The sequence below is a fragment of the Aulonocara stuartgranti genome, assembly GCF_965226115.1.
Source record: "Aulonocara stuartgranti genome assembly, chromosome: 6".
Taxonomy (NCBI): domain Eukaryota; kingdom Metazoa; phylum Chordata; class Actinopteri; order Cichliformes; family Cichlidae; genus Aulonocara; species Aulonocara stuartgranti.
The window spans coordinates 31,801,006-31,825,469 of record NC_138944.1 but is presented as its reverse complement, the minus strand read 5'-3'; the positions used below and the strand labels follow the sequence as shown (position 1 = coordinate 31,825,469).

The 24,464-nt window shown below is 42.0% G+C and overlaps 1 protein-coding gene across 1 annotated transcript; it reads right to left on the bottom strand.

Annotated features, from left to right (window-relative positions):
* Window positions 1-766: 766 nt before the first annotated feature.
* LOC309708970 (3',5'-cyclic-AMP phosphodiesterase 4C-like) lies at window positions 767-23,044 on the bottom strand. The gene is made up of 17 exons (XM_082537367.1): window positions 22,868-23,044; window positions 21,154-21,901; window positions 20,029-20,163; window positions 15,936-16,063; window positions 15,661-15,843; window positions 15,520-15,559; window positions 15,209-15,279; window positions 13,776-13,938; window positions 13,308-13,401; window positions 13,050-13,207; window positions 10,961-11,059; window positions 10,705-10,869; window positions 8,642-8,741; window positions 8,404-8,558; window positions 6,335-6,457; window positions 6,075-6,257; window positions 767-2,932 (listed from the first exon to the last, which is right to left on the bottom strand). Exons 2-17 carry the CDS (start codon window positions 21,193-21,195, stop codon window positions 2,045-2,047), a joined length of 2,727 nt encoding a protein of 908 aa, XP_082393493.1. The 5' UTR covers window positions 21,196-21,901; window positions 22,868-23,044; the 3' UTR covers window positions 767-2,044.
* Between the last annotated feature and the right edge of the window lie 1,420 nt (window positions 23,045-24,464).

Here is a 24,464-nt window from a genome sequence, read left to right as displayed (position 1 = left end):
TCCAGCAGATCCCGGGAACAACATCGGAGATCTCTGTCCAGAAGAGCGCAGTCCTGGGAACAGCTAAGATACTGCGCAGGACCCTCAAGCTCCCAGGCCTCTGGTAGAGGACCCGAGCTTGAAGGATAAACCGCCCGCAGGGGCGTGCTGGGTGTTTTTTTTATATATAAAACTTTTTATTTTAGTTCTGTAATAATAAAAAATGCACTAAAAGGAGAATAACTATAATGAAAAGGCAAATTTAAATAACCAGGTAATGATAAATAACGTACTGCAGAGTAGTTATGTGATAAAAGATGTTAATTATTTACACCTGTTCATTTGGATACGCTAACTTATAATTATTAGAGCCTGTCATCTTCATTGTGAGGCTTCAAAGTTTGGCAGTTGTGTTTCTTAGTAAAGGTTGCTGAGCCCAGGTCTGGTCCATCTTCATGCTACTCTGTGCTGCAGAGAGAGTGAGATCTGTGCAAGTAACAGAGTGGGAGATCCACTGCTGGATAAACTGAGAACACTGTTTCCAAACATCTTTCATCTGTAAAAATGGCTTCATAGTGTAGTCATTTAGCCTGACAAGCAAAAGGTGTCCAGTTTGATCCCAGGAGGAGACACAATTCCCTGCAGAGTCGCATTAGGAAGAGCGTTAAAAAACATTTGGCAAGACACACGCCAATACCAATACATGTCTGTCAGGCAATAATATTGGTAATTGATATATATATTTAAAAAAAAAAAAAAGAATTTTATCCTTTTTCCTTAAATGGCTTCTTGTTTCAGCTCTTGTGCAATTAGAAACTCCAGCCCATCAGCTGCATTGATCGTATTTATTATATGACATCAGCAGATTAAAATACATGTTTACTATGTACAGATATGTAACAGGGGTGTTAGATAAAGTGCCAAATACATTTTCTTTTTTTTTTACAAAACCAAACAATCAAAAAAATCAAACAAAATAAAACAATGGGATTTGTGGAAGACCATCACACCTGGTGGCCGGGTCCCACAGTTTCATTGCTTCGTGACGAGTAGCCCCCTCATTCGGAGGCTGAATTGCTCAGTGCTGGTTGTGGGACGGTTTGGCACGATTCAGGTGAACCTGTCATGATAGGATGAATACTGGGTGTTCTTTAATTATTATTATTATTACTATTATTTTTAAAACATTAACCAACATCGACATGTACAACAGATCAGGCTTCTGAGCTATAACGGTCCACATATTACTCAGAGACAGTGTCAGAAATCCAGCATTGTTGCATTAAGGTTAGTATGTGACGAGGTTAAACTGTTCCTGGACCACATCCCTGGAGGTGTACTCGGCATTCCTGTTCACAAGTGGAACGTTTTTTTCTAGTAAATGTGAGATGACAGACTACACTTTCCAGACTTTTTTTTTTTTTTGCATTATTTTTTTCTGTTTTCTGACAAACGGAGGAAGCTGACATTCTTTTAGCATTTGATGCTCACTGTGTGTGTGAGATGTTATCTTCCTCATCAACGGGACTGAGACAGTGACCGAGAGACAGCGGAGGGTAGTCTATAAGAACAGAACAGGCACGCACTTGTTTGCATGTGCGTATTTCAGGCTTTGTTAGATTTCCAGGAGCTACAAAAAGGTCGACAGAACAAATCCCTTCCCTTTTATTATTATTATTGTTATTATTATCATCATTATCATCCCCCCAGTTCATCCTCCATGGCAGTGATGGATTTACAGACACCAGGTGAAGAAGACTCCAGTCTGTCACTACCGGCTCCTCAAGTTGCGTTTGGGAAGATCCAGAGAGGTTTTGTTTTCGGTGTACGGTTGGTCTTTCAGTGTTTCTCTGAGTGTTTTAAGGATGTCCGGAGCAGACAACAAACTGCTCCTCAGCTACGATGCTCACAGGACAAAGTGGTCAGAGCGCGTTATTTGGAAGGAAGGGCGTCATCAGCTATTTATCATCCTCTACACCCACTCGCTGCCGTTGTGGCCTCTTTCTGGCCCTCTTCATCTCAGTCTTTCCTCACTGACCCTGTGAATTCACCTTTTTACACCTGGCTAGCTCTCCTCTTCCTCTTGTACTTCTTCCTCTGCCTCCTCTGGTGCCTCCTCCTCTCCCTGCTCTGCTGCTGCCTCTTCCTCTTCCACGTTTTCCTTTATTTCCTCCTCATCCTCCACTTCTTCCTCCTCTTTCCCCTCATCCTCTTCAACATCCCCCTCCTCCTGTTCCAAAGCCTCCTCTTTTTCCACTTCTGCTTCCTCATTTTCAATGTCCTCTTCTCTCTCATCTTCTACTTCTTCTCCATCTATTTCCTCTTCTACATATGCAGTTTCTCCACCTTCCTCGCAGTCTCCCTTCTCCTCTCCCCCTTCCTCGCCTTCTTCTTCTTCAGCTTCCTCCTCCCCTTTTGTTTCCTCCTCTTGTGCTACATCATTGGCTTCTTCTTCTTCCTCTGTCTGTGCTCCTTCTTCTTCAAATTGCCCTTCTTCCTGCACCTCCTCTGCCTCTTTCTCTTCCTGCTCCTCCTCTTCCTCCTCCTCCCCCTCTTCCTCCTGGACTCCATTCTGTTCACTGTTGTGATTTTCCTGCTCATCTTTGTCATCTTCTGCATGATTCTGCTCCTCTCCGTTTGCCTCCACCTGGCCGTCCTGCATTAAGTCCTCGTCGTTGTTATCACAGATGGCTTTCCGGCCACTCCTCCCGCTGCTGTTTCTCATGTGTATGTGGTTGTGGTTGTTTTGCTCTAGGTCCTCAATAGTGATCTCAAACTGGAAGCGGTCATGCTGGAGGTGTCTATCTGGAGGAGGCGAGGGAGACTGGGGCATGGTGTTCAGGTACCACTCCCTGTTCTCTTCCAGCGTGTCCAGCAGCTCCTGAGCATCTGGATGAACCAGGTCGGCCCACGTTTCCCACAGCGGGTGGACGATGTAGTCGATGAAGCCCACCTGGGAAAGAAAAAGAAGATGAAAATACTTCAAATACTAGACGAAGCCACTTTAATGTGTGGTGCTAAAGGAACATGTCAACACTTTGGAGAATATGTTGATTCACTTATGGTTGACTTAGCTGAGCATAAAAACTGAGCTGACCTGATTCTGTCCTTACATCACAAACTCCATGTGCCATAACCATTAACGACTAAATCACACATTATCTATTCAATGCCTCAGCTTGCACAAACTTACAACCGCAGTCATCTCAAGGTATATTGTAAGACATGCTTATAAGCACGTCTCCTGTATGTTTGACTTGTACAAAAACCCAAGTGATACTTGTGCTTTTATTTCAACTCTGTAAACTGTCAATTGCTGTTAAATTGTAACTGCAGCTGCTTTATTAGGCCACAAGGTGGTGCCAACTTTCTTGCTGCTGTGTTGCACTTAGGTTGATAGTTATACAAAGAAAAAGTCAGACTGCTCTGTGAGTCTCCACTGCCATATCTGACAAATATCTGAGACAAGTCAGAGCAAACCCAGGACAACACTTGAATGCCAAAAACTGCAGTCCCCTTAACGGCCACTTGAGGCTGATTGAAATCCATTTAATTCCCATGGTAACATCACTAACTTCACAGCACAAGGTTTATAGCCAAGAAAATGGTTTTGGTCTGTACATCTATTTGTAAAATCTGCAGTGGTAAACTTTTATTAAGCAGAAACCTCCATGGCTGAAAAAGAGTGCTGGTCCAAAGACTCCATATTACTCAACTATGGTGCCTTTAATTCAGCTCATTTTAATGAAGGAGTGATGAGCTCATGCAGTGCCGAGGCATCTGTCGTCTGTCTGTTTACAAGTCACAAGAATCGCTCCTCTGTGAGAGTATTGGTAAGATTTTAGTGAAGTTGCACTCAATCATCAGCAGATGGGTCTTCACCCAAACTGTGCTCAAGGTCAGGGTCACATTAGTGATTTTAAGGGGCACTTTTCCCCACATTTTCAGAGAAAAACCTCCATTCACATTTCTCACAGATTCACAATTCTTGCTCCTGATGTATTGAACAATATTGAGACCAAAGCAACTTAACAAAGTAGTTCACATCAGATTCTCAGCTTTGAGAAAGAAAGAACTTCATGAAACACCAAATGATGCGACAGCTTAAAATATGGTTTTAGGGTCGGGGTTTTCTGATCTACATTATAGTAAATAATAAAGTGCGTGAAATGACACACTGATGCATTATTGCATATTTCCATGTTTTCATGGTCATCATTGATACTGATGATTGTCCATGTAATACATAATTCTTTCAAATAACTCCTGGCAAAGAAAGCAAATAACATATGTCCCTTAAGTAGTATTTTACCTTTGCTAGAGCTAAATCCAACTGGCTGTACATTAACAAACACAAAACCATTTTACAAAGTGCAGAATCTGTGACCACAAACTTGACGCAGAATGATGTTACTGTTTCTCATCGTGAAAATCAGAAGAGGCATATCTCTGTAGCTGCTTCCAGCTGGACATTGACACAGGAATACATTTCTCACACACGTATCCAAAACAGATTTACTGACTGAGAGTTTAGCACAAGTTATTCCAGTATTAATTGTGCTGACAAATTTTGGGGGACAAATAAAAGTGCTGCACAATCAACAGTTTGTCATTCTGTCACAACGCAATATAAAACGCAATTTTTAGTTTTAATTCTAGTTGCGTCGTGGCCCGAGGTTTGTTGGTCTCTCCACGTCACTCAGCAGCCAGCAGTTGGACTGCTTTAAAATTTCATGTCTCCAGAGGATGAACTTTTGTGTCTCTGAGTTTTTTCTTTCCTTCCTGTTGCTCTGAGAGAAAGCAGATGCACCGACTAAAATGTGGTTTTAAAAGAAATAATCTGTTCCCCCACAGTATATGAATTGGAACGATCTTAGCTGGGCTTCTGTCCTAATAGCCACCATCCAAACAAACATGTTTAAATAGCCCAATCCACAACTGTGTGTAAATCACAGCCACACACACACACACACACACACACACACACACACACACACACACACACACACACTTTCTCTTGATCTAGTCTTGTGCAAATGGTTTGTACATTTGATGGACATTTGTCACATATTTTGATTTTTTTTTACTGGTTTGAAACTGACACTTCATAACCCAGTATACTTACACCTGAAGCTTTATTGTCAAATAACTGCAACCAATCTGCGATTTTGGACTTGTGATCTTGTGGGAAGGAAAAAGGGAGTTTTTCCTTCCCACTGTCGCCAAAGTGCTTGCTCATAGTGGGCCATATGATTGTTTTTTTCTCTGTATCTATTATTGTAGGGTCTACCTTATAATTTAAAGCGGCTTGAGGCGACTGTTGTTGTGATTTGGCGCTGTATAAATAAAATTGAATTGAACTGAATCTAATCGAATCTTGTAGGATCAAGTGAATCAAGCCCAAATCAGTGGTAACCATCTGGCAACCACTGGTTGCTAGGGAAAAATTTGTATTGTGTGCAATTCTTTGGTTGCTACCAAATTGCTCTCTTCCATAGCACACTTCCTCCCCTCACCCACAATTGGTCATATCAGAGGCTGCCGCTCCCTGAGCCTGGTTCTGTTGGAGGTTTCTTCCCGTTAAAAGGGAGTTTTTCCTTCCCAGTGTCTCTAAGTACTTGCTCATAGAGGGGTTGTCTAATTGTTTGGTGTTTCTTTCTAACACTGGCTCTTTATCTTACAATATAAAGCTCCTTGACGCAACAGTTGTTCTGAATTGGCACTATATAAATAAAACTGAATTGCATTTGTGCATATATTTACCACTGCTTGTCGTTTTGTGTTCATTTTATCATTATCAGATCGGATACTTTCCCCACACACTACCAACTCCCACATTTGCGGTGTTTGTGAATGACCTGCCACAGACAGAAAAATGCTCATTAACACTTTCTCAGAGTCTCAGCATAAACTGAAGATTTAACAGAGTCTATTTCAGGGTTGTTATTTCACACTGCTCTGTGTTTCTGTTGTTTTATCCACCCTTGCTATCATAGACACTTTAAAGTTGCTTGTTTGTGGCTCATTATCCTTTCTGTGTGCACATTTAACATCTTCACTATATTAATGACGCTGTGAGTCAGAGAGAGCTTTACCTGACTTTTCTCCACAGACGCAGTGTGTTTGTCACACATGGCGCTGATCTCCATCCCTCTCTCGCGTTCTTTGTCGCCCTGCCGAAAGAACTCCTCCATGATCCGCTCTGTCCACTGTCTGTATAAAGGTAAGTGCTTGGTGGGGTTGCTCAGGTCTGCACAGTGCACCATGTTCCTCAGTACCTACGATCATACAAGAATATTTAATGTTATGTATGTCATTCTCTCTCTGCGGGGTCAAACGTTACTGATCAAGTTACCTGTATTCGTTCTGTATAGTGGTCCAGAAGTAGCACGCCAGAACTTGTCACCTTCTTGGTCTCCACCATTGTCTTTAAATCAGCCAGCAGTGTCATGTGTTTGGACATGTCTGTGGCCAACACCTGCAGAAAACGACAGAAAGAAATGCAAACTACTTTCTGCCCGAAGCTTTTATTTTGCATCCTTGAACCTGTAATATGCTCTACGCCCTGTTAGGAATCAACCCCCTTCTACTCCTGTGTGATTATAAATTACTCTGAAAATATATAATGCAAGAATCAGGGATGAAGTCAGTCCACTTTTTCTCTAAAGGGAACCTATTATGCTTTTTCTTTATTTATCACAATGTTGTGTGCTCAAATCTTTAAATAATGACCTCATTATTTAAAGATTTGAGCTTACAGTTGTGGTCAGACGTTTGCACACATTCATCATGGACATGAATGTTCTCTTTGAACTGACAGTGGACCCCGTGGTAATCGGAGCACTAGGTGCTGTGACTCCCAAGCTAGGCGAGTGGCTCCAGCAGATCCTGGGAACAACATCGGAGATCTCTGTCCAGAAGAGCGCAGTCCTGGGAACAGCTAAGATACTGCGCAGGACCCTCAAGCTCCCAGGCCTCTGGTAGAGGACCTGAGCTTGAAGGATAAACCGCCCGCAGGGGCGTGCTGGGTGTATATATGTATATATATGTAATATGATTGACTATAGCTGATAGGCAATGCAAACATTAAAAATAATTTGTTTAACAGGTCTCATTCAGTATTCAGAACAATGGGTCCAAGAAATGCAGTACAAAGCACAGAGTACAAAGTTGCAAACGTTTTTGGAGGCATTCTACACTGCAAATTCCACAATCATCAGTTCAAACACTAATATGATTTTCAGGAACCAATCAGGCCTGGCATGAACTGGAAACCGCTGGAACACCTGGATCACTGTCCACAGTGACTCGAGTTCTACCATCAACATTTCACCATGGGCCGAGAGGAAGAAGACCAGGAAAGAAGCCCCCACTCCTTGGTGCAGGAAGAATTGACACCTTCAGACTCAACGGAAGTGTGGCGCAGTCTACATGGACAAGCCATTCTCCATGTAGACAGCTTTACATTTTATGATCAGATGAGACAAAGATTGAAGTATTTGGCCACAGTGACAAGAGGTATGTTTCAAGGAGTAAAGGTGAGGTTTTGTACCAACTGTCAAGCATGGTGGTGGTAGCATCATGTTCTGGAACTGTTGTGCTGCCAGTGCAGCTGGTGCATTACACAAAGTGGATGCAATAAAGAAAGGAAACACCTCCACAAAGATAATGATCCCAAACACACATCAATACTGGTTTCAAAATGGAGCAAGCAGGCTTCCCAAAGTTCCAACCTCAAGGCTACGGAAAATTTCTGGACTACGCCGAGTCAGTGCCAGGAAACCAACTAATTTAAATGAACTCTACCAATTCCACCAAGAATAGTAGTCAAATATTTAGCCACAATTATGCCTGAAACTTGTTGATGGCTAACAAAAAGGTCTGGTTGAAGTGTAACACATTTACCCAAATATTAGTGGGTATACTTTTGACCCTGTGTTGATTACCCCCCACCCCAACATGAATTCAAATGCTGTCAACCATTCCACCCTGGAAAAAGAACATTCAGAAATTACAATGACATTTATCCCCATGAGAGCGGATATGATTCTGACACACAACTGTATGTACAAGTAGTCCCTGTAAATCAAAAGCTGTATTTAAAGCACCTCATCTGTATCTTTAAGGCATCATATGTGAGCACAGCAACCCCACCCAGTGCAAACCTTGTGTTTGCAAAGCTCAGCCAGTCAGAATAAGGGTAGCTTAAATGAGAAGAACCAAAACAGATACATTCAGTTTCCTGTTCAAGGTGTTTAAATATACACTTAAGAGAATCTTAAGAGAATACAAATCTTTAAAACTAAATAAAATATGACTAAAACTAAAAATGATAAATTAGATTCATACATCATTTGCATGATAATAGAAAAAAATGAAATTCTGTTAGGTTACTGCTACATTATTTTAAAACTAGTTCCCTACCATATCGATGACGAGCTTGCGAAGGCTCTGGCGCTGCCGCTTGGTAAGGTTCTGGAAAATGTCACAGTTTTCTTGGTGCAAAAGCTTGAAGCCCACGGCGAGGTGGTGGTTCTCCAATACTGACTCGTCGTTATACATTAGGGCCAGCTCTGAGTCTGAGCGCAGAGGAGGGGGTGTGAACACAGCGTGTGCAAATATCAAAGCATGTGTTTGAGTGTGTGAGCGTATGTGAACTCACTGGTGTTGATGAGGAACTGATTGGAAACTCCGGGATGGTCTACATCGTGGATGGCTGCAGCAAATAGAGCGGCGAGGATTTCCAGGTCAGTGAAGACAGCCTGAAATGACAAGAAGGGCAGGAGACAAAAGTCAATACCTCTGACAGTTTCAAAACTAGTTTCTGTGCTAATAAAATGCAAAAAGGTGCGTCTAATAGCAAAGAACATACTGCAGTTGAAGAATATGGATAAACGTTTTTACTGTCTTTGCAGACGTGACCATACCGCAGCTAAATGTGAGACGGTATGGGACAAAATTATATCTAACTTAAACAACAAACACACACAAACTCTGTTCTAAGAGTTTGTGTCTTCTTATTGCCTTTTGCAGCAGTTTTCTTGGAGTCATATTTCCCCTTTTTGCCTTTAAAAACTGTATAAAATGTTTTAACGCCTTTTCTTGGGATTCATTCTGTAGACTTCACGTCACATCATATTCTTCCCTCTCTGTAAAACTTAATAAAAACTAGAAAAAAATATTGGGTCTTCCAGTGGTTTCACCCAGTTTCCTGTTTCCAGTCATTTTTATAACCGCATTTCCATATTCCGCCAAAAACTGTGCAGCTTGTAACTTTGTAGTTCCCTAATTTTATGTATTGTGTAAGCAGCAAAAGCTCGTGGCGGGTTAACCTGCACTTGACCCACTAGAACACCCTTTCCTGCTTTCTTTGCAAGCCAGACAGAAAAGCGGCTGTCCTGCTGTCCTGAAAACTAGAGCTACTCAAAATATGGAACACTGTCTCAGTGTGTGGGAGACAAATGCATTCCCAGATAAAGTCAGATGTTGTTCTTTTATTTCCAGTAGAAAAAACAGCAACCACAGTGACACTGAACCCAGCTCCCATTGTTTGTGTGTTTGAATCTGTGATCAATATCAGCTCATAGATTTACTTATACTTCATACTCAAGTCATAATGCTGTGAAAATCTTTTAAACTTAAGATTTCTTTGTTGTTACATCACGGCATAAGCCATGGTGTAATAAGGGTCACATGGTCAGTCTGCTTTGGATCCAATGTGACCACATAAAAGGGCTCCAGCTTTTTATGCAACACATTAACAAACATGTGACAAAAGTAAAAACACTCTCTCCAGCTTTTTATCTTTTTTAAATTGTTATTATTTTTCAGGGATGTTTCTCAGGTGCAGCTTCTCCATAGAACCATGTGTGTTAGATCAGGTACACGTTTCTTTTCTGTTGATAATCTAACACCTGGACCCACAGTTGAATCCCCTCACCCACAACAAGTTGTGACAGATGTCTGTGTTTCCCTGAGGCTGGGTCTGCAGGAGGTTTCTTCCTGTTAAAAGGGAGTTTTTCCTTCCCACTGTCACCAAGTACTTGCTCAAAACAGGATCCTCTGATTGCTGGAGTTTTATTGTAGAGTCTTTACCTCACAGAATAAAGCACCTTGAGGCAACTCTTGTTGTGAATTGGCGGTATATAAATACAACTGACTTTATTAAATTAAACAGTTGTTACTCTACTAACCCGTAAAGACTGGTACTTGTATAGCACCTTTCTACTCAGCCCTCAAAGTCCGCCATACAGCACTTTCATCTATGCCCAAGGGATTTTCTAACATAGACATACACACTCAGAGCTGGATGGATGCATCGGGGGCAACTCACTGTTCAGTATCTTGCCCAAGGATCCTTCAGTATGTGGACTGAGGAATCAGAGCAGCCACAGGTGCAATTTAGAAATGTTGAACAGGTCAGTTTGAGGCCTTGGGCCAAAAGTCTGAGGAAGCTCAAACATATTTTTTTTGTCTAGACACATGAATAATATGCATTTTAATATATAATGTATTACAACATGACACACTTATTTAAATAGGTCTATTTGTTTGAGAAAAAGTTAATTCATGTTCAACTATGAAAGTACCCAGATGTTTCAGTTAGAAGATGTTTGTCTTTCTTTGCTTTGATTTTTTATTCTCTCCACCTTTTCTTCACGCCTCTCTCCTTATGTGTGAACGGACATCAAAAGTGTGTGTGTGTTTGTGTGCGTGTTGACCTACATCAAGAGCAGGTGTGGAGAGAAGAACATGTGTGGACTGGGTGACATCTGCAGCATGGAGGCTGTTGTGGTACGCTACGTTTCCATGGTAATGGTCCTCCAGGGTCATCACGTAAGTGACAAAGGTGTCGACTGGGATACGAAATGTCTTCAACAGCTCTCGCTCCTGAGGAGGAGCGAGACAAAAGAAAAGGGAGTACACCGTGTACATGAGCACAGACACGAACAGTCCACATTTATACGATTATTTTCTTTACCTGGAAGATGGCGTACATGATGCAGCTGAGAGGTCTGTTGTTGGAAAACTCTGCTACTCTGAATATGTTAAAACTCCACTTGTCCAGATCCTCCAGCTCCTGTTTCAACACACAAAGTAAAGCGAGCCATAGCTTGAAAATCACACTGTTTCAAAAATGTTTCATCAAAACTTTCAGATGGTCGTATTAAAGTCCTCCTTACAGTGCAGTGCGCTGTATACTCTACTTTCAAGGGGCCAGACTTTCTTGTAACTTTTAACAGTGGTGTAGAGCAACAATTCTCCAGTTTTCTGAAGATCTTTCAAAGACTTTCTTTGCACATTCTCTCATTTTCAGTCCAATTCTTGCACTTGACCATTTTTAGAAGATGTTTAGTAAGTCATTTAAAACTGACCTACGAATCACTCAAACATAAAAAAGAACCTAACTCAAGGTATGAACAAGTGTTGTGTCTACACATTACAGACAACAAAGAACCCGTTCCAAATAGTATCTTTAGTCACTTTGCTACTAACAGCATATTGCCAAAACACATAACTTGTTCTTAAATGAATTTTAAAAATTCAAAAGAGAACACACAACTGTCATTAATATGTACAGAGGAGGTCAGCAGAGAGGAACAACAGAGAGCCTTCAGCCTGTGGTGTCGGGGCTCGCAAAAATGATGGAATATTGAACCCAGAAACGTTTATTCTGACTGGCAGTGGCTTCATTTTTCAGCATGAAAATGATCTTAAGCCCACTGCTAATGCAGTAAAAGCATACATGGATAGAAGAACACACAGTAGAACCCTATCAGTCATGGATCGGCCTCCAAAGAACTCAGACCTACACATTACTGAAGCAGTGTGGGATCATTTTGACCGAGAACAGAACAAAAGGCAACGAAAATCCAAAGAACTCTTCCTGAAGACTATTTAAAGAAAAGAGTTTCCCAGCAAAACAGATAAATAAATGGCCTGTATTTGTAAAGCGCTTTACATATCCAGTCATCCATTCACACACAGGTGATGGCAAGCTACATTGTAGCCACAGCCACCCTGGGGCGCACTGACAGAGGTGAGGCTGCCGGACACTGGCGCCACCGGGCCCTCTGACCACCACCAGTAGGCAACGGGTGAAGTGTCTTGCCCAAGGACACAACGACCGAGACTGTCCAAGCCGGGGCTCAAACCGGCAACCTTCCGATTACAAGGCGAACTGCCAACTCTTGAGCCATGATCGCCCCGGCTAGATAAATACATGGATGGTAGTTTAAGACTTTAGCACCAGACTTTAGCCCAAAGGTCAAACACATGACTCTAAATCAAGTCTAAGGTCACTCTGTATTAACCTACATAATGTTTCCTGACAAGACTTCATTGAGCAAACAGCTGAAAGTTCAAATCATCCTCCATCCCAAACATGAGCAGACTTCCAGTGCTTCCATCTTTGAGCTCTGGCACCATTTCAACACTAATCACACAGCAGACACTGCTTTGATGTCTCTCAGCATAACCTTGACAGTTGAGCCTTAGTGGTAGGTGGTCCACAGATGTATAGAGAATATCTGTCACCTGGTCCAGTTCTTAATTACAATGGCGTAGGAACAAAGCTTTATGTTTGTATCTAGCATACTTTAATGTGATTTATGTGCTGCATGACCAAGCAGTCAGAGACAGTCTCCACCCCACTGTGGACCTTCCAAAAAAATGTGGTGCTAAAGACTGGATGGAATTAAACAAGCAGGCGTCAGGCACTAGAAAGCAGACTAAAGGATTAATAAAAGACTCCAGCTGGTATGTGAACAGACATAAACCTAATAAATATATGAGCACTTTTTTCTTACAACAAGTCAGTACTTGCAGTTATTTTCTGAAAAGCCAGGCCAAACTTTCTCGATTGCATAAAGTATACAGTAACGTGGGATATAATCATGTTTGCTTATGTTTCTATCAGATACAGGGTACGTGCGTACATCTGTTTCTTGCTGCTAGAAGGGAAAAACAATGCCAAAGCCATGAAAAATAATATCATTTTTCAGAGATCCGAGCTCAAGTCTGAGCAAAGTTTGATGGCGAGTGTGAATAACGCAGATAGAAAACAGCACCTTGGCAAGCTCATCCTCGTGGTCCGTGTTGACGCCGAAGCGAGGCATGGAAGCGCTGGAGAGGCTGGAGCTGTGAGACAGTTTCCTCACTCCGCTGATGTGACTCATGGATTTATCTTTCAGAGTGGGAGACGGGATTTCCACCTCATTCTGCTTGTCTGAAGACACACACACACACACACAGTGGATTTATAGTTTTTAATTTGGATAAGGTCATAAATGCGATGTGGACAGAAATCACATTCTGGTCCCGCTCACCCATGAAGGTGCTGGAGATGTACTCAGACACCTGGTTCCCGGAGCGACTCATCTCTGACAGGTGAGAGAGCTCTCTGTTCAGCATCCTCTTAAACTGTGGCAGAATGAGAACAAAACACAAAGATGGTGTGAGTCAACCTGAGCCGTCCCTCAGGAAACTTAGCGTTATTATTCAAAACAGAAGGCCTGTTTGGATTCTGGGCTTTGAGTGAGTCCAGAGGTTTAAGGAAACAGTAAAACGACTGAAAAAAAAATGTTGGAGATAGATTTTTACATTTTCTGTTTAGTGTCCTATAATTATTACTTACAGCACAGATGCACCAATTCATGTATTAACTGCTAGCAAAAATCAAAATGTAATGATTTGAGCTAAATATTGAAAACATACATAAAGGTTCATCTGCATGGTTATGAGCTGATCTACAGCTGGTGACATGTTAATACGTTTATACGGTGTTAGTTACAAACCTTGTTGGAAGCCATCTCGCTGACAGAGCGGTGTGTCTGGATGGTCTCCAGCTGGTCTAAGCACCAGTCCAGCTCCTCCAGTGTGTCCAGAGCGAGCTGCTGGTACTGCTGGTCTGATAGTGTCGCCCTAGGACTGACGCACACTCCACCCAAAGGAGACCTCCTAAAAAAAACAGAGTAGTAAAATAATTAGGCTTTTAATAACCCAGTACAATCCACAAGTATCTGTAATCACAAATGTGTGCATGGGTGTTAAACTGCATGCTTTTTAAGCATGGATACTACCTAAACTGTAAATAAAAACAGAATGCTACAATTTGGACGTTATTTTGAGCATACATTTAGTTGGAAACAGCACAAAGTCAACATCTGAAATGTTGAAACTGAGATTTTTTTTAACTTGCTAAAATTTGAATATGGTGCAAGCAACAAGATTTGTTTTGTTTTAAAAAAAACTGTAGGTGTGTTACATTACATGTTTTTAGCAATGCTCTGTAAGGAAACAGACTTCCAGTACTTGTGGTTACTGTAGTTCAGTTGTTTGATGCTGACAGAAACAGTGGTTGGAGACTACAGCAAGACCAAAATCATCAAAACACAATAAACCTGAAGCTTTCTCGCCTCGCTGTTTTAAAGAAAGGAGCAGGTCTGCGACCACGAGCAGTCAATTACCATCTTCAAAACAACGTTTGGGCATCAAAGTGGCAATAAAATGACAATAAGATGGAGTCAGTCTGCAACTGAATAGGATCAAGTTGGGGTCTGTTTGTAGTGCATCTATTAAATGTGAAATTTGTTTAAAATAAATCTTTTGCTGTCTACGTACACAAAAATTCACATTGAAGTTTAGATTCATTACTTACATTTAGAGTCCTGACAGAACCTCGTATCTACAGGGCAGCGATTTAACTGCAAAATGACAGGCGCTCTGCAAACTTGCATTTTTACAGGTTTTTACTGATTTTTCCAAGGTGCAAGGAGCTTGCTGTCCTACTTTGTTTGTTTGTTTGTTTGTTAATTTATTTCGATCATGTAAACAATATACATAAGTTCATTTGGCAAAGAATAGAAGATAAAAAATGCTATACAAAATAAAGCTAAACATGTGTGACTGAGCTGTAACTGTCTGAGGAGTTTTTCATACTTTTGCTTTCAAATGTATGTTATAAGGCACTGCTGGTCAAATCAGGCACCTCGGCTACTTTCCTATAGCAATGTTGAGCTACTGTATGGTTGGAATACATGCAGAATGTGGTTTGATAAAATAAGTAAAACCTTCTTGCACCGAACTACTTTTGCATTCTGTCTTTATTTACATTTTCCCTAACATCCCTTTTTTTATTGGTAACAGGTCTTATAAACTCCTGTAACGTACAAATGGTCCTTTAACTTATGCAACATAAACTCTGTGGACAACAGGTGGTGATACTGACTTGACGGTCGGTGTGGAGACGTTGGCAAGGATGGTGAAGTTGCTCCGTACCGATCGCAGACTAGCCAATACCTACAATGATCGCACAGCATCACAGGAAAACAGCATAAATACAAAACAAGCTTACACAGATGTACACATATTACTGAGAGGTGAACGCTTAATAACGTGATCAATCATTTCTGCTGTTTCAATAAAAACTTCGCCTCCAAATCCTATAATTATATTGAGTGTCTGGGCACACTGGAAACAGTATGAACCAGTTTTTATGACCACTCATGAAGATAAATGAATCTATAAAGTCAAACTCACTTGGGCAAAAGGTGTGACAATAAAATCTTCTGCAGTATGCCTAAGACAGGAAGAGTTGGAAAATAGAGAGAAAGCTGAGTGCAACATTTCATACAGCCATGGATAAAGTCATCACTAATCTCATCTCTCTCTAACTCTCACCCTTCGCTGGCGAGGGAGGAGTTCCGTGAGACCGTCTTGGGGGACATGTCGTAGTCCGAGTCGGAGCGGTACAGGAAGGACTCTCTTCTCTGGCCCTGGGGGAAGGTCGTGTGGAGCGTGAGGCTCGGACTCTGGGAGCCCAAAGGGGTGTGACCTGGGGACACGCCATTTTCTGCTTCGTAACTGGAACATGATAGCAGTGATTAGAGAACGACAGGAAAGCTTTCTGCAAAATGAAATCGGTGATTTGACGAGGGCTTAAAATGTGTGTGAACCTGTCAGAGTCTGCTTGTGTGATGGAGATGCGAGGCGGGATACGAAGGGGAAGAGTTGTGGGACGTGACGCGTTGCCCAGGACTTCTGGTGACCGGGTGCGATCTCGAGGTCGCAGCCAGCAAGGTACCTGGTGAGGTAAAACGTAGGTTCAGTCCGGCACAATGGGTGTGACTCAATCAATTACATCAGTCAACGATCTGTGATTCTAGGCACAATTATGGGCAAAGCTACTGTTTGGGAGCAGTGGCGTGTCTAGAAATTTTTGTTGGGGGGGCCAGGTAGGGGCACAGATTTGGAGAAGGGTGGCAGATGTAATTGGCAGATAATGTTTTAAAAAAAAATTCTACCAACCGTTAACCATAATTCAATAATCCTATACACCTAATAACCGAATGCGCTTTTAACTCTTATTAGAATGAGATTTTAACCACTACGGTGCAAAGTTTTTAGATACTGCGTTGATAAAGTACAAGAGATACAATCAGTGCTTTGTCAGTGTTTACTCAGCATTCAAGGACAGAAATATTTGCATAGTATTTTTACTGACATGTAGTGCACATATGTTTTGGGCAAAAACATTTTTGAATATTAAAATACGAACATTTGTAACAAACAATTGACAAATTAGCCAGTTCCAATGTAAAACTTTATCTGCCTGTTAAAAAAAGAAGATAATCTTCTCACAAACTGGTGTTTGATTTTGAAACAGGAAAAAAGTGGGGAAACAACTGAAAAGACTAACATTTGAATAAAACCTGAAAGCAAGTAAATACTTTCTCTGCTGCCTTATGGTAAACTTTGGTAATATTGATAAAGAACAACACTGGCTGATGATGAAATACAGTCAGCTGGCATGGTGACACTGCCAGTATTAACCTGCAGGGCTGGACTGGGACAGAAAATCGGGCATTTTGACTACAGACCGACCCACCAGGTATTAAAGCCATAAAGACTTTGAATGAAAACAAATGCTGTTGTGACAGTGATGTACAGTCTTGTTGGTATATGTATGATTTCTATACATTTTACGTCAGATAAAAACTTTGGTTGTAAGATTTAGATAATTATTTTTTAAAAGCTAGATATTTTAAATGAGAATAAGAAAGAAAAGTATTTCTTTGTGCCCCCCTTTCCCTGTTAATGCCCTACCTGGCCCCCTGGCAACACTTTCCTAGATCCACCCCTGCACAGTTACCAGCTGTCAGCTACGTAGAAAAAGGATCCTGGTGCTATTTGTCTCTCAGAAACAGTTCATAACTTCCCTTCAACTCATTCATGTCACCTAAAAGGTAAACCTGTTTCTCCATCACCTGTTCAGCTCTGATGATTCAGTAAGGACATCTCCTGGTTTCATCTTCACGTTTCCCTCTCATCACACATCCAAACCGACATCATGACCAGCAGCTTTACAGCTGTGGCTCCAGCAAACATCAGCTGATATTAGAAATTAATATTAAATAAATTCTAACAACAGCTGATCAAGCTTAAACGTGCTGCTGTTGTTTAGCACGACATCTGCTGGTTTCCTCTTTCTGGCCCAAAGTGGGCGATAAATAAACAAGAGAGAAAAGCTGATCAGCTGATCATTGATCAGTTTCATGATTGAATTAGCAACAGGAGAGGCAGGGGGAGAGAATGAGAGAAGAAGAGGCAGCTGTGCAGCGTAACGACAGAATAACTCCAGCTTTGTGTCTTTTTCCATCCTAGCTAAAGTTCGGGACAAACTGCGTCTCTTCTCAGCTCAATACGAAACGTGTAATATTTTCTCTGAATGAGGGACCATTCCATTTTTTTTAAGGAGCCGTTGGCAACTCTACTAACTTTATGAATAAAATAAAGTTCACTATCAGTAACATCATAGCACCCACCCAGCTGTATATAAACTCTGTCAAGCTGGCTAGAATGCAGTACGAGTTATTGCAACTGAGGGTAAAAAGTCAGCACAACGAAAATAAACTCCACCTAAACTTGGTTTATATCTGACCCAGATAGACTGCAGGTCATAACTTCTTACCTGAAGTTCAGTTCACCTGACACTCGGACCGGTGGCCGCCTCGGGGCTCTCCTCCTGCCTCCCCTTCCCTTCCCTCATCCACCTGCTGGCCTCTGTGGAAGCCCCGCCATAGCCACCACCAAACAACTGAGTTATTTTTACACATCGACCTGCATCTGGCCAATCCACCACCTCTCATTGTTCATGCCGTTACAAAAAAAAAAAAGAAAAAAAAATAAGTCACCGGGCATATGCCCGGTATGCCCGATGGCCAGTCCAGCTATGTTAACCTGCAACCAAATCTGCAGCTCCATACAGCAATGTTACGACTTAGATTATATCTTATAACTCATAACTCTTATGTTAGCTGCCCTCAGTAGCATACTGTCTGAAATATTTGATGGCAGCAATAATTCTTTAAGTGTTATTTTTTCTTTGGTATTCTAATTTCACCGAAGTTTACTAAACTCAACAAACTTAATATTACTTACCGGGACATTTATTCTGTCATTTTCTTTCACCGAAAAATTGTTTCCTGCAGTGCCATCTTTCGTGCTTGGCTCTCCAACCTTTGCTAACGTGATGCACATAGCGCAGAAGCCGATGCTGCATTCACTTACACTCGGATATCTGAGCTTCACCGTGAAAACATAATCGGACATTTGATATTTGATTGAATTTTATTGTTTTGCCTTTGGGGTGGCACCTGGGGTGGCCAGTCTGGTTGGGGGGGTGGCCTGTGCCCCCCCAGGCCACCCCGCTGGACACGCCACTGTTTGGGAGATATAGCTTGCCTAACCAAGGTTTTAACAATAGGTGGGTGGAGCTTATGTGCTTAAAGCTAGTACACCTAGCTGATGAGATGACCAGTCAGTGTCACTGACATCATACAGAGGCAAGGGTAGATTTAGAGCAGCGGGAAGGCTGTGCTTTTTATTCTCACACATATCTCACAATCAGGTGCACACGAGGGTGTGATTAAAATTTTAGGATTAGGGTGAAATGAATGAATGATTTTTTAGCTGTAAATACTTTTGGTGATTTTCAGTGTGAGAGGTCAAAATTTGCCCATCTAGTCCACATTTTCAAAATCTATTTGTCAGCAGGTAAAAATATTTTGGCATGAAGTGCTATCAAAAAAAATTTTGTTTTGAGTTTTTCCTATTGTTTCCTTGGCAGCAGGAGAAAGCTGTAAATACACTAACATTTTAACTTCTCGCTAAGTGATAAACCTATAAATAATTTCCTATAGAAAACACGGAGCAGACAAAGCGTAGCATATGTATTTGTTTTGCATGATATTTATTGCTGAACTGAACCCTTTGACCATGTTTGTGCACTTGGTGCCTTTAGAAACATTTTAATGCAATTATGTGTCAAATTATACAAACTGCTGTGTGGTTAATAATCTGCACAGCAGCCCATTTTATCACAGTCCAGCAATCTTTTATTTTATTTGTATGTTACTTAGCACTAATTAGCAGGTGTCTCTCATCAGCATTGTGAATTGGTGTAGGAACTTTTTGGGGCAGTTTTCATTGATCAGCGGGACATGAGAACTGCTCGTACAGGAACACCAGTCACATCTGATTAAAAGAGACGTAAACGGTTTGGTGTATTTGCTCCAAACTAGAGTTTTAGAAAGCTTTTCCTCCCTGGAAATTATAGTTTGACCACCATCTTTGCTGTTATAGAATTCTCGCACAGATTCAGCTAAGCTTGCAATCATTACCTCTGTCCTCTGATACAATTTGGCTTCATAAAACCAGGATCTCTATAGCCTTCTAGGGTTCAAAACAGGTGCCCACAATCAGTGGATGAACTCACGGTAGCTGCTTTCATCTATTAACTACAGTCTATATGTCTAAAAAGGGTAATTTCCTGCATTATTCAACTTCAGATAAGTTTGAAGTATTGCTTGAAGTAACAGAAGAAAAAGGGACAGATCTTGGTGGCTCACCAAGGTGGTCCTTATAATTCAGTGACCTGTTGTGCTAAAGTGTTTGTTGCTATCAACAGTGACTTCAGGTGTTACCAAATCAACGGGACTGGAACCATTCAGATTGCCACTTTAACATGCTCATTCCATCTTCCCATACCTGGAGACTTGGCGAGAGTCTTCTGCTCCTCCCTCTGCGTAACTCAGCCCCCAGCGTGGACCCGGACGTATACGATCGGCTGTAGCGAGATGACTCCGCCTTCTCCCCAGCACCTGTTATATCTGTGTCATTTCCCTGAGAGACAGAAGGGAGGCAGGTAAGGTAAATGGGGATATGGAACAAGAAGGTGCATCTTCAGAGGATTAAAAGAGAACATATTGTGTCTTTCACAAAAACACTGCGTTGCGTGTGTAATGATTAAAAAAAACCAACACATTCAGTAGCAAAAATGGAAGAACGCAGTTGCTGTTTTGGCTCATGTCCCAGGCTGTGTTGTTTTGCCATATTCAAACAATGACGAGCAAAGAAACTTGTACAGAAACACAGACTATAAATTATTGATGTAAGTGTGTGTGACTGTGCATGTGTGTCTGGGATAGGGCCTCTACAGACTGAGCTCTTAGAGGCTGATCTGCACTGCAGTACCGTAGCAACAAAACACTGGGGGAATGGTAGCAGTTGCTAGGCAACAGTGCCGTGTTGCTTCCATGCTGTGTTTGATGTCATCCAGACCCAGATGTGGGGAGATGCTCGCATCCACACACGCACGCATGCACGCACGCATGCACGCACGGACACACACACACACACATGGACGCATAACAAGATGTATAATCAATAAAAGAGCTCCCGATTAATGCATGCTGTTATGTCCTTTGGCCAGGACTTCACCTTTAAACGGAAATCACTCATTTACATAGAGCACTCACTTAGCTGCGGCTCATTTACATAGAGGACTGGGACTGAGTGGCTCCTGCTGGGTGAGTGTAGGCTGGAGGATGCAAACTGTCCACTCGGACTTCTGAGTGTGTGCGGGAACAAAGAGAGCTTGGATGTGTGAAAGTCATGGGGCGTTTATGTGACGGTAGGCATTCAAGTTGCACACACACACGCACACACACACACACACACACACACACACACACACACACACACACACACACACACACACACACACACACAGAGTTCAGTGAGACAGTCTGCTACTAGGCCTGGGATCTACGGTCTCTGTGACTGTGACAAGGTTAGCAGGTTTTCCCTGATTGTTCAGATCTTCCTCCTCACCTCTTCTCCAGTCACCGACAGCACGCTGCGGCTCTTCTTCATTCTGATTGGCTCGTTCTGGGCCCCAGGGCGGAGCGTTCCGGAACCCAGGCAGCAGAGCAGGTGGAGAGCCAGGACCGGAGAGGTCAGAGGTCACTGCAAGGTCAAACCGGGGTCAGACCGGGTCACAACCGGCCCCCATTGGAGCGGATTCGGCCAGCCAACCGCCTCACTCGCGCTCCCTCTGCACCTCAGTCTTCAGGTGGTTGAAGTAAAGCGTGGTGGAGAACAGTAAAGGAGCATTTACGCAGCCCTCAAAGGCTGCAGGTTCAGACCGAGGCCGCTGACCTTTGTTTGGATCTGTCTGTTTTCCAAAGTCAAAGGCAGAAGAAAGAAAAAAAGTCACTCCATGTTGTCTTGCTTTGGCCAGATGAGCCAATGAACATCTCAGTCAGGGTTCATGATGCCGTTGCCAAAGGAAACCCCTTTCTCTAAAACGTCTATCCAGCTCTGAGAGTTGTCTGCATGATGTTCCCCAGTTGTTAACCTGATTCCACATGAAGGCAATTTCCCAACAATTAAGAATCCAAACTCCAAAGAGATTACAGAGAAATTTGGTCCTCTCCTTTCTCAGGTCAATCATCCACAATATGACTGGTCATGGTCTGGATCCAAATCCTGCTTAGGAAGACGTGTCAAGCATGACCTCGTCTGAGAAGTCCAAACATCCTGGTTTGATCTGCCAGAGTCAATCCTGGAAAAAATCTTCCTGTGAGAAAACAGAAATTAAGTGTTAGTATGTACAGACTTTAAAAAACAAGAACAAAACAGAAATACTCTTTCCTGTCTTATTTCAGTGAATTCATTTGATGTATCATAAAATTGGAAAAACTTGTCCTCATGTATACAGTACTACAGAAGATGTGAGTGGTTTTCCATGATACAAATTTCATATATGAAAAAAAAAAGCCTCCAAACAAAACTCTCAAGACATGGCTGGTTGACTGGTAAATAACTCAGAGCGAGGACAACGTGTTTTGATTGGCCTTGCTGGAGCCGTACCTACAGTGTGGCTAATTCTGAGCAGATACTGCAACACCAAAAAGCTCTCTGATGTTATATAATTACTCTGAGCAGTCCAAACTGACCTAATTCTATTGGATGGGACAGATTCAGCATATCAGAGTGTTTCTGATGGAGCTGGTACACACATAGAGAGCTGCTGGAGAAGACTTTCATCAAGGGTCACCATGAACACACCCTCTCAGCGATGGGTCTTCCACACAGCAGCGTCCACACAGATTCACACAGGTAAAAAAACAAAACAAAATGAAAGAAAAACATACCCAAAACAAAAGAGGAGAAATCATCAAATGCATAGTGACACAGTGACATATATATGCACAGACAATCAAGGCATTTGAGCCTTTACACACACACGCAATAGCTGCAAACCAATACCACCTCCACTACAGATAAAGCAGCTTATAAAACCAAGCAGCTATGCATCAATATGCAGCTCAACCACCAGCCTGCTGTTCTCTCACAAAACACCCAAATACATATATAAAGCGAGCGCGCACATGCTGAAAACATTCACATATGAGGAATGCCCCTGCTGTCATGACTGTTTGCACACACTGCATGAGGTATGTGTCACACACACATACACACACATGTCCACATACACTGGCACACACAGACTGGAGGATGTAGGAAAAAAAATCACACTCACCTTGATCGCCTGAAGATCAACAGCAAGATGGGCTGCGCCTCCTCTTGCTTTCACTTGTCGCCTTCTCCTTCTCTCCCCTGCTCCCTCTGTTTTTCTGTAGACATAGCGGTGTATCGCCACGGCTAGAGGGGGAAAGAAAAAAACACACACACACTTGCTGTTTTCATGAATATCCGTAGCTTTACCAGCTCCCCTCCCTCCCTTTCTCTCCTCTCCCTCTCCCCTGCCTCAGTGGTCTCCCCCAGCCACCCCCCCTCCCACCACCGCCACAGCCTCCACGGAGAAGCCCATCTTCCCTCCTCTCCCTCCTCCTGCACAGACGCACAGTATGTCCATTAATCCCATACAACACTCTCCGCTCCTCTCCTCCTCCTCTCTCCATCGGTACTCCTGTCTATTTCTATTTTTTCCATCTTATTAGCAGCCACACACTGATCCTCTGTTTCAATAGTCAGTTTCATCGCTCTCCATCACACACACCCACGACACAGGGCACATTTTTATTGGAACAAACCACTCATATTAAAAAAAACAACAACCCACAGATCACAATAAGCATTCATTTCTCCTTTTTTCCTCCCACGCCTCTTTGCTATTTTTACAGCCATTCAAGGGCATGCAGCACAGTTCTCAATACACTGTTTCTGTATCTTTTGTATTTATTTAATTTTCAACCAAGGTTTATTTATAAAGCACCAGCCAACAAACAGCCGCTTTATATTGTAAGGTACAATATTATATCATAAGATTGTTATAGTATGCATAAGCAATCACACTTTATAGTCTGAATACACTCTACCCTTCTGCACAGTACTTGCTTTGTTTATTTAATTTTTCTTGTGCATATTATTTTTCTATTTTTGTTTATTTAAGTTATGTATTGGTGTGAAAGGAGCCCACATAACCACAGATAGATAGATAGATAGATAGATAGATAGATAGATAGATAGATAGATAGATAGATAGATAGATAGATAGATAGATAGATAGATAGATAGATAGATAGATAGATAGATAGATAGATAGATAGATAGATAGATAGATAGATAGATAGATAGGTAGGTAGGTTTCCAGGGGTCATCACAATGCATGGTATTCAATGCCTTTTGTTCTAGGACAAATTAAGGCAGCAAATTCACACGTGAGAAGCAGGAAGGAGAAACACTGAGCCAGTGTTTTAGTTTTTCAGACAGACACTGATACTCACAGAAACTGTGAATAGAATAGCTTGAGCAGATACTAAACCTGTGCTGCCTTTTGTCATTGAGAGAGGATCTGATTTGTTAGCATTACAGCCAAATAATAATAGAAATTGTCCACGCACACACACACACACACACACAAACATTTTTTTTTCCATGACGCTGCCTTGCTGTTCTGTTATTCTCCCATCAGCTTTTATAGGCATTATCTAGATTTGATTCCTCCCCAGGACCTGCACTGATTGTTCCCTATTTGCAAAAGTGACAGCGCAAAGACGCTTTGCCTCGAAAAAATTGATTTAGAATGCTAAATCAAACCCACCAATTAATTATGAAGGAGAGAGAGAGAGAGAGAGCGGCCCAGCAATTCATTATGCAAGTGGCAGGGAGCGAGA